Here is a 14,652-nt window from a genome sequence, read left to right on the forward strand (position 1 = left end):
ACAGTCAAGATGAAATTAAACCCATTCTTAAGCAAAATGACCGGAACCAGGTCTAGACCAGGTTTCCAATTGTGGACGTAAAAGCGTAGAGATAATGGTTTGTGTGTGTGGTATTGTCTGGAACAGTGCAGCTGGTGACAAATAGCGGCGTCATCTGTTGTTTGTTCATTTCTTAAAACTGAAAGAATTCAACTTGACTCAGAAAACAGTGAAATCAGTGATATTACCATAAAAAAATTCTTAAATATTAACAAAAAAAAAAAATATATATATTTTTTAATAACTAACACTATAAATAAATATTTGTGATTTTTTTTTCTTTTTTGCTATTGGGTGCTAAATAAATAAATAAATAAATAAATAAATAAATAAATAAATAAATAATCACCGTTTTCGCTGACCGATGACGCGGGCACGTGGTGGTAGCCTATTTAGCTAGTTTCGTTAATCTTGGTCACACAATTATTGGATTATTGGAGTTACATGACTGGGATACGAAAATATCCACTAATATTTATCTTTTCCGCCTAAATTTCAATGATAAGATAAATAGTTTTTCACTTTCATGTTGTAGTTGTGGATGTTTTTATCGTGGTTGTGCGTAATGGCTCATGCGTAATGGCGCATTCCCATTGGTCCTGGGAGCGTGTGCGCAGCAGCAGTGAAGCCGGCGGAGTGATGCTCGTAACAGGGGGAGGGGACACAGAGAGTCCCGTAGATTAAACCCGCATCTCCACTCTCATCTGCTCATCTCTCCTCTCTCCTAAACCAAACGGAACCGATCCACCTTCAGTTTTTCTTTAGTTTTCGTGGTCAGAAAGCGTGTTCAAACTGGATCCTCCGCCTCAGCAGCAGTTACAGTGGAGCGGCTCCGAGCGGCAGCCTCCTCCGTGGACCGACGAACTGGCTCAGATGTCCCAGCACATCTACACTCGGCACGGGATAGACGCACTGCAGAAGCCCGGTGTCTTTCAGGTACGGTTCTCCTGCGTCCACAGCTGTCACTTTGTAGTTTCTACCGTGTTTTAGACTTGGCCTGTGGTCAAAAATATTAGAGGATGCGTTTTGTTTTCAGTCCACAGAAAAACAGCAATATTGTGGATTATTTAGTTCAATTTGGTCTATATATTTGGGCTAATAAAACCTAAAGCCATACCACATTTTAAACATGCACACAGGACTACAAATGCAGAGGCGAAATGGCAACAACTGTTTTAAACCGGTTTAAATCATGAGTTTCATCCTAAATGTAAAATTTTGAGAACTTCTCGCTATACAAAAGAGCTATAATATTTTGTTTTGAATGTTTAATTGATATGTTAATAGTCCTATTTTTTCACAATTCTGAAACCCATGTATAGGAACCTTTGTAAATAATATAATACATACATTTGTCATCATTAAGCGAGGCTAAGGTAGACTTAATTTGCACCTTATACATTTGTCCTCTACGTTTGACCCCATCCTTCAATGCCATTGGGGTTAAACCTGTCAGGAGCAGTGGGCGACCAGAGTGCAGCACCCAGGGACCCATCTGAGCCAGGATCTTATCTCTGACCATCACTCCTTATGTTATGTTATGTTATGTATGTTATGCACGACCCTGATCAGAAAGGGGTCACAGAACTCCCAGTGCAATTTACATATGTCGCTATTAGAAATTCAGATCACACTCAATAAACAGATCTTCATTTGTCACAGTATATAACAGGTTGTGTTCACATGTTGGGAAGGTGTGTATGTGACTCTATGGGTGATTTTTGAAGAAACGTACAAATAGAAAATCCGCAAACTGAAATCTTCCAGCTAAGGTAGTCCTGACTAAGCTGGGCACTGTGGCTGCTCACTGCTCCTGACAAGTTTAATCCTAGTGGCATTGAAGAATGGGTCAATCACAGGTGACAAACTTCCATGGACTAAATTAAGGAGGGGGTATGTTACTTCTATGGGGTTTTAATTGTTAACACATAACATATTTAGATCACCATATTACATTTTATCGGTTTGAAAATACGTTATTTGCCAAAAACAACACATTAACATGTCTGATAAGTTTCACTTTGTTTTTGATGCTCTGAGTCTCCCCTCCTTTTGCTTCCTGCATTAAGTCACTTTCCCTTGAGAGTGCTAATGAAACTGCCTTTTATTTCCCTCTAATGAAACTACTGCACTTTGCATCAGGTTTGTCAAGTTGTTGTGTACAGTTTTGTATCATGTTCTTGTATAGTTGTGGAGAATTGTCCTGTGGGAGCCTCGGTGACGTAGACTTGTAGGCTGCTCGTCGTGTAGAATCTTATGACTAAGCGTAAGCAGGGTTCAAATAGGACCCGGGAGAGATCGCTAAAATACTCAAACATGCATGGATGACATTTAAAACCTCTTTAGGCATGTTTTTGATAATGGAAACCATTATAACATGGTAGATGTCACATTTTAAACAGGAGGACCCAAAATGCAGGACTGCTTTGGAAATGTTCTTTAAGTCGGTTCCACACACGTTAGTGCGCTCTGTGGAGTGACCCCAGTGCACATTAGATTTAGTTCTGTTTACTTTACATTTGGGTTGACCTTATTCACATACATTATTTCTATGACAATACATTTCAAGCAGACAGAATACGCATGTGCGCGCTTGCTTCCCCTATACACTGTGGTCTTTTCTTTCACTTGTGGTTAAATACACTGCGAGGACTGTATGCTCTGGTGTGAACAAGGCCAAGTTCGAACGTGTTCACACAGCTCTAGCCCCGCCCTCGCTCTGCTCTCGCCCCGCCCTTACCCTGCTCTCACGCTCGCCCCGCCCTCGCCCCGCCCTCGCCCCGCCCTCGCCCCGCCCTCGCCCCGCTCTCGCTCTGCTCTCGCCCCACTATCTCAACTTTGTGCTATTTGTTTCATATGGAATGGCCCAGTAATTACAGATATCAACCATAAACCAGAGCAAAGCTAGGTCTACAAGATGAATCGAAATCTCATCGAAATCATCATTTGAATGGACGCAATAAACAAATTGCAAAGGCTGCAGTCATTTTGAAGTACCATCAATAATTTACTCCACAAACAAAATCTTCTGTGTTATTCTACACAAAAACTGCTAACCCTGTAGTTTAGATCTGTCCAAACATGTTCTGAAATGTGAACTTTGAACAAAATCCCATTATTAAAACATAAATCACTTAAATTACAATCCAATCACAATTGTTAATCTTGTCAGCAAAACCTCAGTTAGATAATTTCCCCAAATTGTTCAGCCCTAGTCAAAATATCTACATTTTGACAGCAGACTGTGCACAGCAGCATGCTAACTAGCTTGCTGTGTATCATAGCTTAGGCTAACTTTTATTAAAAGTGTAAAACAACCAAAACAACCAAGTTACCTGTAAATTCAAATTAAATTAAAGATAACCTGATTGTTTTTAACTGTAAAATACTGCAGATTATAGTGTTGTTTTAATATTTATTATACCTCAAACTTAGCATTAGCGTTAGCATTGAGACACAAACATCTCTTTCTAAACACAGAAGTATCCTCTGGTGAAGTATTAGTTTTATTTGTGTAGTTTTTAGCATGTTGTCCATGACATCCGCCCACACCTCCCTGTCCACTGCCTGATCTTTAAATGTTTATTCATTTTAATTGGTAAAAACCTCATAGAGCTTAAATTGGACAGGAAACACTGACGCTAACAGTGAGGTTGCAGGGTGGTACTGTGCACAGAGCCAATTAAAAGGCTAATTCTTTCATTAAATTGTAACCTATGGGCAGTTTCAATACAGTGTCTAAAAGAGTGAACCAATCCTTAGTGCAGCATTTGACTGTCTCCCATAGTCTCGCAATAGTCTCTGTGCTACATATTTAATTATTGCTAATGGGTATAATTTGTCACCTCCCCCCCAGTACAGTGCAGACTTGATTTATAAGAACAGAAATAAAATTAGAAGTTTAATTATGAATAAATTATAGACACTTGATCTATGAGGTGCCTAAAGTTTTTCAGCCAAGATAACGATTTTAGCCTGGAAACTGCTGTAATCTTTGTCTCCAGTCAATATAACATAATGCATTTGTTACAGTTACTTATGTTCAACCCAAGGGAAAAACTCAACATAGAAAAGATCCATAGGGTTTGGTAATCGAATCTAGGACCTTCTTGCTGTGTGGCAGAACTGAAGTTGGTAATCATTAACCCACTGTTCCACCTTCGATCTTTCAGTGTTGGAAAAATCTATAGATAGATTTATAATTTGTTCTACTTGTCTAAACTTACTTCTGGTTATTATTTACTATTGCACAAACTTATAATGAAACTAAGCTGAAAAGTATTTTTCCCATCTTCAGTAAAGGTTTGTTCATTTGCCATTGAATTTATCTTAAAGTTGCTGTACCTGATTTTTAAAATGTGAAAACTAGAATTTGTTCATTTTAAACTACCGGTATTTGCGATCCAAAATTATTCCTCAGTTACCTTATGCAATGGAGGTTTGCATCATGGTAAAGCTTATAACGACTAAGGATGTAACAATATCCAAATCTCTCTCTACGTTATTTTCACAATATTATCTCATGGTACAATATTTATTGTGATATTTTGTGGAGGCTACCCAAATTGTGAATATGCTCCTTGCCTTCACAGTCCTTTGCTTCTGTCATAATCCAAATAATTAAGATTTAATTTCAAAGTTATTTATTCATGTAGTCGGCACTGAAACAGAGCAAAGGATCATGGTCTATGTAGTTCTCTCTGTTTTTTTGTTGTTGTTGCTGCACCACAACAATGAATTTAAGCAAAGAGACTTGTGATTCCATATATTGTGATGGCCCACGATATTATTGTGAGATTCTTGATGATATCATATCACAATATTTTACATCCCTAATAACAACTAGCATGCTAACTTGCATTTCCTGATTATCAAACAATAAAATGCTTTATAATTTGATGCAGACAGCATACATCTGACTTATTTTGACCTCAACAGCTGCTTATACAATATATCTCTTTTGCTCAAATACATGGAAAAAAATCGGGGACAGTGCCTTCAATACTAAGGTTCATGAAACATTTACAAAACTTAAAGTAAACCTTGATGATTTTGAAGGAGGAAGTTGAAAGCATTAGATTACAATTTGATCAAATTTCAGTTGATTACTCAGCCCTTGTTCAGATTTAGGTTTAAGTATTACTATTAGCCTAGATGCTTTATCACAAATAGGACAGCAGACAACAGACCTGACCAGATTTAGCTGCCATAAATTCACATTACATATATCTTCTTCAGGTAAACTGCAAAACAAATGGGCCCTGATATAACTAGGTCACACCATGCAGCTGTTTCGTATTGGTACAAACACTTTTTATTATTTGATTTATATAGAACAAATGAAAATGTAATATATGTTCAGGTTCATGTAATCAGGTCAGACAGGACGAGGCGAGGAAGAGGCAGAGGAGGACCACCCCAGAGGCAGGAATGGGAGTTTTATAATGGGGCTGTCAAATAGAAGGTGCCCTTGAGTTAAGGTTAAGGAGAATACACAGAATAACATACAAAACATGTCAGGTTTCATTTCTTTTTAAAAATGTGATATTTGGATTGTCAATATTATTGTTATACCCAGATACTTATCTAAAAATAAAACTCGTATATACTTAAATGATTATGGATACTGAAAAAAACAAAAGTACACATAATTTTGGGCCCAAATAGTTTTAGAATGGTCTGGATTCACCACATGGCATAATAAAGAAAATAGTATTACTGTGTTAAAAATGCCAGTCTGTTGTCTAAAAAAGAACAATTTAAAAATTATCATTAAGTATCATCAAGTCTATTAGTTTAAAAATAGAGAGACATTTTTATATTGCCTTTACTCTGACAATGTTTAAATCCAGGCTCAAAACGGTTCTGTTTAGCTGTGTATATGACTGAAAGGGTTTTATTCTGCACTCTTCTCTTTAACATTAATATTATGATCATTATTTATGTTTTGATTTGTTTCTATTATGATTTTTACATCTTTCTTATTCTATAAAGCACTTTGAATTGCTTTCTGTACAAATTGTGCTATTCGCATAAACTTACCTTGTCTTGTGTACTCCAGGCCAACAGGGGGACCTACTCAAGGCGCAGCCGACTGAAGAGATCAGATGGCAGCACGACGTCAACGAGCTTCATTCTCCGACAGGTAGGACAGGATTAGTGCTAGGTAGTCAGGTCTTAAGGAACAGAAGTGATCACGTAGCTCTGGTTGCCACGGTAATGTGTTAACATCTGTAGCTATAAATAGGACTAACTTTTTTTTTTTTACTGTTTTATGGTGTAAGTTGAGATAAGGCTAGTGGGTGACACATTTGTTTTTTAAAATTACTTCTGCTAACATGTTAACTACCACAATAGATTGCCCTAACCCTAACCTTAACCATTTTCCTCGACTTAAAGCAGACCTATTGTGCTTGTGTCTGCTATGTAGATATAATCTATGATATCTGTGGATCATTATGTTATTATTTGTACATTTTAAACAAAACAAAGAGCTATGTAGCTGTCAGCCCCCTCCTATGGATAGCAGATCATTTGTACCAAAATGACTATGCGCTGCCGAATCCTACGCATATCATCGATTAAGAAAATGAAATTGAAAATTTGATCGGCAATATGGCGTCTTGAAAATAAGCAATTAAAGATTGCTTTAACAGGCACAAATCACTCCAAATGCATCTTCAAGGTTAAATGAGAAGCGGAAACAACTATAACATGGTTAAAATCTCTGAAAAGTCAATTTTGCATAATCCAAAACCAAACCCTAACCATAACCTGTTTCCTTTCTTTAAAATAATATTCCTGTTCTTAAATGTCATTACTTCAAAGGACCAGTCGCAGCAGACCAACATTCAGTATTAACCATGGGACAGTCATGTACGTGTTTAAGATGATGCAACCTGTATGTAGGTCCCTGTGAGTGGCTGGAGGCGTCTTACAAGGTGGACTCACTTGTTTTTTACTGACTACGGCCACCTGCATGGGTACAGCTGATTTGTCTGAAATGTTTTGATGAGAAACGTGACGCCCTCCAATTCAGCTTTATTCCACCCTCCAGGCTTGTGGACTGTGCGACTTGATTCCAGGTGTTATCTTACTTTGCTTTGTGTTTTAGTTACAGCAAGATTAAAATTTTCAAATTTACAACCCTTACAATTTACAACCCTTACATTGTTGCAGTTACAATTTCATTTTCAAGGAACTATTTAAATCAAATATGTATGGTATATTTATGTATGGATTTAGAAAAAAAAGGTTACTCAAAAATGTATGCCCCCTTTTTTGTTGGTTAAACTCTATTTCACACCTGCATATTTACTTCAGTGGCTAATTTAGTGGCTTGACCCATTTAAACTTACTCAGGAAATAAAATAGGCAGTCACTAAATATGTATAGTAGAGTGTGTGAATTGTCCCCGGCCTCAAAAGGAGAGACATGCATCAGAAATGCATGAGGTATTTGCCATTTTATTTATTTATTTATTTTTTATCAATTTGGTAAGTGTAATAACGGGAAAATAATGTAAGTGTAAGAGAAGTCTAACTCTTTTACTAAGCTTTATTACCGGTAGTTAATATGTTGAATTAATGTTGTAGTTTTTATTCTGAAGTCCAGTTGTGCACATTTCCTGCTTTCTGTTTTCTGTAGTATCTATTTAGATATAGGACTTTCCAGTAACAGTAACAGGATCTTACTAACAAGCTATCTGGGGAGTATAACTTGTTAGTAAGATGTGACACTGTATTTTTGTCAACACTTTAATCCTCAGGTGACTAAATCTTTTCCGCTGTGGGTTTTTCCTTCAAAACAACATGCTAATGCTAAAGCTAGTGCTATTTGAGATGAGAGACATGTGACTTTACAAACTGTATTTTTAAATTCATTTTACAAAGAGAGACAGGTGATATTATAGTCGTATATCATTGCTTAAAGCCCAATTGTGTAACTTTTTTTTATTTTTTTTTTATTTAGGTTGTTTTATTGCATTTAAAAATATAGAAAAACATGTGTCCTTATTGTGAGTGAAATTGCATCACCAACAAACCCGACTCTTACTTGACCTAGCCTCGTTCTGCTTGTCTCCCTGGAAATCTTCCTTTGGCCATAATATTCCACCGTATGGTATATTTCCATTGAATCATACAGGGGAAGTGCCACTTCCAGAAATTTACACCGTGTTGCTTTAAGAGAATACGTAGCTGGATAATGGTGTAGATGTGGCAGCCAGTGCTCATACTACCAAACTACACATTTTAAATACATTATACCTCAAATCAATATCCAATCGTTTCATATTGTCAATAATCAGATTTTGTTTTAGTTTTTTTGTTTTTTTGTGCTGAAGTCTATAGATAATCCTCTGTCAGTAAAAGCATATGATGTGGAGCAGTGTTCAGATTTTGGAGGAAGAATTTTGACAATATTTTTTTGTGTTAAATGGCACTAATTGTCTGTCCGTACAGTTCAGAAATATGGAAAGTTCTTAGTTTTAAGGCAAAATAAAACTGAATAGAAAATCATAATCTTTCTTTATAAGTAAAAAATGCCATAACACCCAACCATATCTCTTAATAATCGTAACACAAACATTTGATATTGTAACATACCTATTTTGTCACAGTCTATGTATTTGCTCCATACAGAGACCTTTAACTATTTGATGTGAGTGATGTATTAATTATGTAGCTTCCATAGGGTTTACATTGACCTGCATTAGCCTGGACCCCTCTGAGGCACGATGTTTTATTCACCAGCCTCATACTCTGCCTTTAACACAAGCTTATTAATTATAGTGTAATCTATAGTTTGCATGTGATGTATGACAGGGCAAAATCATCTGACACACTGAACCATGATAAGGGCAGTTGTCAACAATCAAAAAGGAAGCTGTACCATGGACTGTATAAAGAAGTGGACTAAGCGTGTGACATCACCCATAGCATTCAGCTCCAGCCAAATGAAGCTTGTTGGTGCTAGCAGTTATAGAGCAGAATTTGGAGCCGAATTTCATATTTGGAATTTTGACTGTAAGTATCATAACAACCAAGGAGCCAGTCTGGATTGAGGCTGTTGAAGGTAACGCCCCTTCCTGCCCACACCACTGATTTAGCAGGGTGTGGGCACTTAACAACGCTGTCAATCAAACCTGTTGCTAAGGCTAGCTGGAGCGACCTTGGGGAAAGAAAGCGCCTCATTGCTTTGTTTTTTAATGTTCATATCTTTATTTATGGACAAAATAACCAAATAAAAACTTCAGGATCATGTAGTGTAGATTAATATGAACATTTTAAGAGCAAAATGATGAGCCTGACAGCAGCAGTTACAGAGAGGGACCACAGTTGATGGAGGCGGAAACATGCCTATGCTCACTTCCTATTTGGAACACAGCAGCTAGCAGGTTTGCTTTATATATACAGTTATATGTACAGTTGATGCGCTGTACTCACAAATTAAAGATATAGTGGTCCCGCGTTTATCTCAGGGGTTATGTTCTAAAAATAACCCGCAATGGGCGAAATCCGCAAAGTAGTCACCTTTATTTTTTACGATTATTATATATGTTTTGCAGCTGTAAAACCCCCTCATCACACACTTTATACACTTTTCTCATACAGACATTAACATTTTCTCACATTTTTCTTTTTTTTTAACACTCTCAAAGTTCAAACCTTCGTAGGTGCTTTGGTTGGTGCAGAATGTTTCATCGACATTGTGGGTTTTATCGGGGAGAAAACTTGCAAACATACAGCACTTCAGAGTCACACTGCGATCCAACAGTTATGTGAATTTGTCTGAACATATTCTGTACTGTACAGGAGACAACGCACGGAGGAGACTGATGGACAATAGTCTATAGTCCCTTAGCCAATCAGGACGCAGAACATAATGCACGTTCATACACTGTAAAAAAGAAGCATGCAAAATTGCACAAAAATAATCCACGAAACAGCAAGGCCACGAAAGGTGAACCACATTATAGTGAGGGACCACTGTATAGCATTGATTCCTGTTATGAAGGGTCCTATAAATGTTCAACAATTTAACAATAATAATAATAATAATAATAATAATAATAATAATAATAATAATAATAATAATAATAATAATAATAATAATGTGTTTTACAGACTCAACAAAGCCTCTCAAAGTGCTTCACTGTAAACATTATTCACTGGGCAAGATGGGTGAAGCATCTTGCCTAAGGACACAACAACAGAACTTGGTCCGAGTGGAAATTAATCCTAACCACTGCTTTAACCAGACACTGTCACTGTTTGCAGTTTTTATGATTAGTCTCTTTTATGATTAGTCTCTAGTTTGCCATGACAACAAATTTGGTCCATTAAATACATTTGTGCCTTTTGTTCATTTTGCCTAATTAAGCGACAAATCTGGACATTTCTAGACTTGACTTTACTTTATTGTCCCCGGGGGGAGATTCCTTTCCACATATACAGAGCACGTCTGACATATACACAGATAAACACCAAACATCACACTGATTCATGACAGGCCTATGGCAAAACAAAATGGTTGTCATCCTATTTTTTTACTAGTAATCTTTGTTGCAGCTGTTTATCTTTTCATTGACAATTACAATTACATTTTATTTAGTTTTTCTTTAGCTTTAGCTTGCATTCACAAAACAATAGTGAAAATAGTCCATAAAATAAACACATAGAAAATGGCATATCAATCACACATATAGTGTATTTTCCTTTCATATTTATTGCAGACTGCAGGGACATTTTTTGGTCTCTATAATCACATTTCTGTTTACTTTTAACCACAAAAATACAGCATAATGATGATAAAAGGCTACGGTGAGCACAGATTTATAATATAAATATAATATAATAAAAGTAATATTGCATAGAGCAGTCACATATATACTGTATTAGTACTGCAAATATTTATTGTTAAGAAGGTTTTTTTTAAGTTTTTCAGTAATTACATTTTTTGGTTTACTGTTACAGTGATGTAAGATATGGATAAACTAAATAGCATGGAGTTATCTGGATACTGTATGGCTCTTATAATTATTGCTCATAGAAAGCAGCTGTCCTCCTGTCCGCCTCCACCTCCTCAGCGTTGTCAGGTGTGAATGTGTCTTTGAATCCCTCGAGTATCCATGGAAACAGCCGCCCTTAACGACGTGGGGTCAATTAGGAGCCCCCTTCCCTCTCCCCAGATGCCTCCTCCCCCATCTCTTTCAAAGAGCACTTTTGTACACGTGACCTAGTTAAGACCCCATGAAGTGTTGACTTAGTCCTGCTTTGATCCTGGTTTTGCCCTGGTTAGATTGTGATTCTGCTTTAGACCTAACCCTAACCCCAAGTCTTGGTTAAGTCCTGGTTAAGGCCTGGTTAAGTCCTGCTTTAGTCCTGGTGTAGTCCTGGTTAAGTCTTACCTTAGTTATGGTTTAGGGATAAAGAAGATAGATGGTTGAATGTGAATAGGATAGTCAAAAATCCAAATACCCAGACGCAAATCAATAATAAACCTTATTTGGTGTTGGAATTTATATTCATTGTCCAAATTTTTGTATTTGTTTTTATCACATTTTTTATCTGCAGTTCCATCTGTATTGAAATCAGGTTTTTGCTGGTTAGTCCTGGTTTATCTAAGACCATGTTGTTAAGTTAGATTATTGTTGTCTTTAGTTTGTTTGGATCTTTAGACCTGTTTTCATTCTGGTTCACCACTGGCTTAGTCATTCCTTGGGCTTCACTTGAATCTTTTTTTACATATACCTTTAGCTCAAGTTATGTCCTGTTTTAGTCCTGGTCTAGTCCTTAGTTTAGTTCTGAATCTTGATCTATTGGATTTTAAATGTGTATTCTTATGTCACTTTTTGACGAAGGGTATGCCACCTAGGTGTCTCCATGGATACACTATTGCTTTGTCAATAATGGTCCACAGTATACCATTAAACATATGGAGACAAGCAGGTGAGTTACAGCTCTGTTGAGAGGCGACAGCACTCACAGTAAGAATGCATGTTTTTCAAGGCATTCAAACATTTTAATTTAACCACTAAAAACACCCGTAATTAAACAAATGTTAGATAGATATAGATATGTCTAATGCCTTACTGTGGAACATTCCAGGCAAAGCAATAACATCCCCATGGAGACAAACAGGCAGGTAGCAGGTACCCACCACCAGAAAAGTTGCGTAGTGCACCTTTAGACCTGAGAAATCAAAACAACTGAATTTCTAAACAGTTGAATCACATCTTACTTTTAATAACTTGAGTAACAACTGTTTCAAAGTATTTTATTCATATCTTAGAACATTGTGAGCCCTTTTAACCCTCCTCCTCTGCATATACCTAAACAGTCAAACACCCACACGTTGGATTTCTGCTCGCCTGGTTGAGCTCAGGTTAGGCCAATGAGAATGTCCTGTTTGTATGGTTTCTGTGTAATTAGTGAGATGTGACAAAGTGTTAGGTATGAAGCGTGCTCTCGTAACACATAGTTCTCACATTTAATTATATAGTAGTGGAGGAGATGTACTTTCACATATATTCAGAGTAGTGCTCCACAATTAGTCGCTATCGGATCGAAATTGCAATTTGACGCTATAAGTAAATCTCAAAAGGTTCCTTATTTTTAAGTACCATAATTTCCTCTGTTAACCCTGTTGTTTTGATCTGTGCAAACATGTTTGCACAAACTGAATTTGAAAAACTAAATCATGTCTGAAGGAGAAATGCAATAAACTCAAATGTTCAGATAATTTCACATTTTTAATATAGAGCTTTTGTCACTTACTGTTACACGTACAGTTACACTGTCAAATATATTATTCAAATAGCAGTAAAATGTTGAATTATTGAAAATTTACTTTCTGCAATATGAAGTTGTTTTTACTTGCTCAATGTCCTTTTTAGTTTTGTAGAATTAATAATATGGTAGGTTATAGCTGCCCATTGGTGATCGGTGTGCGCATGTATGGACACGTGCAGTGGTTTCTATCAGAGAGGAGTGAAGATTGAATGTAATAATCGTATATACTGTATACTCACAGAGCAGATGTCCAGTGTTTATAATCTACTGGTTTGGCCATTCCCTGAACTCTGACCTTTGCGTTTGACCTTTCAAACCAGGGCTTAAAGTCATATCTCAGACTTGATGTGGTTTATCCCCCAGTCACCTCTGATGCAGTGCTCATCATATTGCTTAAAAGTACTAGTTTAGCTGCATACTGTACTATGATCACACTACACTTACAAATAGATGTCTTGAAAATGTCTGCTTAGTATTTCCAAGTGTAAAATAACTAAAACCATGCAACTGAATCTACTAAATACATTTGACTAAACATTGTAATATTTGATAAAGGCGCACTGTGTAACTTTTCTGGTAGCGGATCCACCACCTGCTTGTCTCCATGGAGTTGTTACTGCTTTAGCTTGCATTTATTAAGTGCTCACTGTGGAACATTCCAGTTAAAAGTAATAACATCTCCATTGTGACAAGCAGGTGGCAGACCCTCCACCAGAAAAGTTACATAATGCAGCGTTAAAGTTTATTAGATTTTTGTTTTTACCAGTAGAAAGCAGATTTGAAGTCACCTGCATAATTCCATGGAAAAAATAAGTTAAAGCCAAACATTGTCCATGGTAAAGATAGGTTTTATGCCATACTTTAGAATATTATAGCCAAAGGAACAACAATTTCATGGAAACAACAAGAAGGAGGCCTCTGAGTCGGGTTTGTGGAGATGCAAGCCTGCTCACAATAAGGGCACAAGTGCAGTGGAATAAATACAAGCAAAAAAACAAAAAACAAAAACAGAAAACAAACATTTGACATTGTTTTGGTCTATTTTTTCCAATTCACTCGATTCACGCTATCTCACTATCTGTCCATGTGTTAATCAGTGAGTTCATGTCCATTTTACTGTACGATTATATAACACATGCAATATGCTGATTTGCACTTTATATTACCAAATACGGCATTACCATCTCATTACACTTTCATAATTTGCTACTGACATTATAATTTTACATTTACCAGCAGAAAAAGTGATTCAAAACACATTGGTAAATCCATCTTAATCCTGTATTCAATTCCCGGGTCACAAGTTTAATTCTTATCTTCACAACAAAACCCTTTTTATTCAGCAAATCTCACGAAACCACAACTTTGTCCCTGGAAATTCAATTTAAGCAGATTTATAATATGAAGCTTTGCTCAGCTGCAGTCTCTCAGTGATAAGGAAAAGTCTAATCCTGTAATGTAGGTCAGTCACTGCAGCTGCTCAGGAAACACTTGATGGTCTCTTTGCACTGGGCTCTTAGCTAATTTGACAAAGCCCTTTTCTTTTTAATTACTGTAGTTTTGTTTAATCACATATTATTCTAATTAAAAGCGCACTATATAACCTTTGTGGTGAAGGATGGGCAGAAACATAGAGATGGTATTGGTTTACCTTGAATGTTCCACAGTAATATGGCATTATTTATTATCATGGAAACAAACAGGTGACGCCATTATAGGCCAAGATACAGGTCAGATCTGTGGAGAGGTAACACCACTTATAGTAAAGCAGTTAAGTTTAATACCATACTGTGAAATATTCTACATTTTCAGCACGCAT

The 14,652-nt window shown here is 36.7% G+C and overlaps 1 protein-coding gene across 1 annotated transcript in view; it reads left to right on the top strand.

Moving 5' to 3' along the window:
* Positions 1 to 791: 791 nt before the first annotated feature.
* Positions 792 to 14,652, top strand: part of cacnb4a (calcium channel, voltage-dependent, beta 4a subunit) — a 48,533-nt gene continuing 34,672 nt past the window's right edge. The window contains exons 1-2 of the mRNA XM_055230630.1: positions 792 to 975; positions 6,101 to 6,184. Coding sequence (XP_055086605.1) covers positions 913 to 975; positions 6,101 to 6,184 — 147 coding nt within the window. The 5' untranslated portion in view covers positions 792 to 912. The remainder of the gene's footprint in view (positions 976 to 6,100; positions 6,185 to 14,652) is intronic.

The sequence above is a fragment of the Periophthalmus magnuspinnatus genome, chromosome 21 (genome assembly GCF_009829125.3).
Source record: "Periophthalmus magnuspinnatus isolate fPerMag1 chromosome 21, fPerMag1.2.pri, whole genome shotgun sequence".
Classification (NCBI taxonomy): domain Eukaryota; kingdom Metazoa; phylum Chordata; class Actinopteri; order Gobiiformes; family Gobiidae; genus Periophthalmus; species Periophthalmus magnuspinnatus.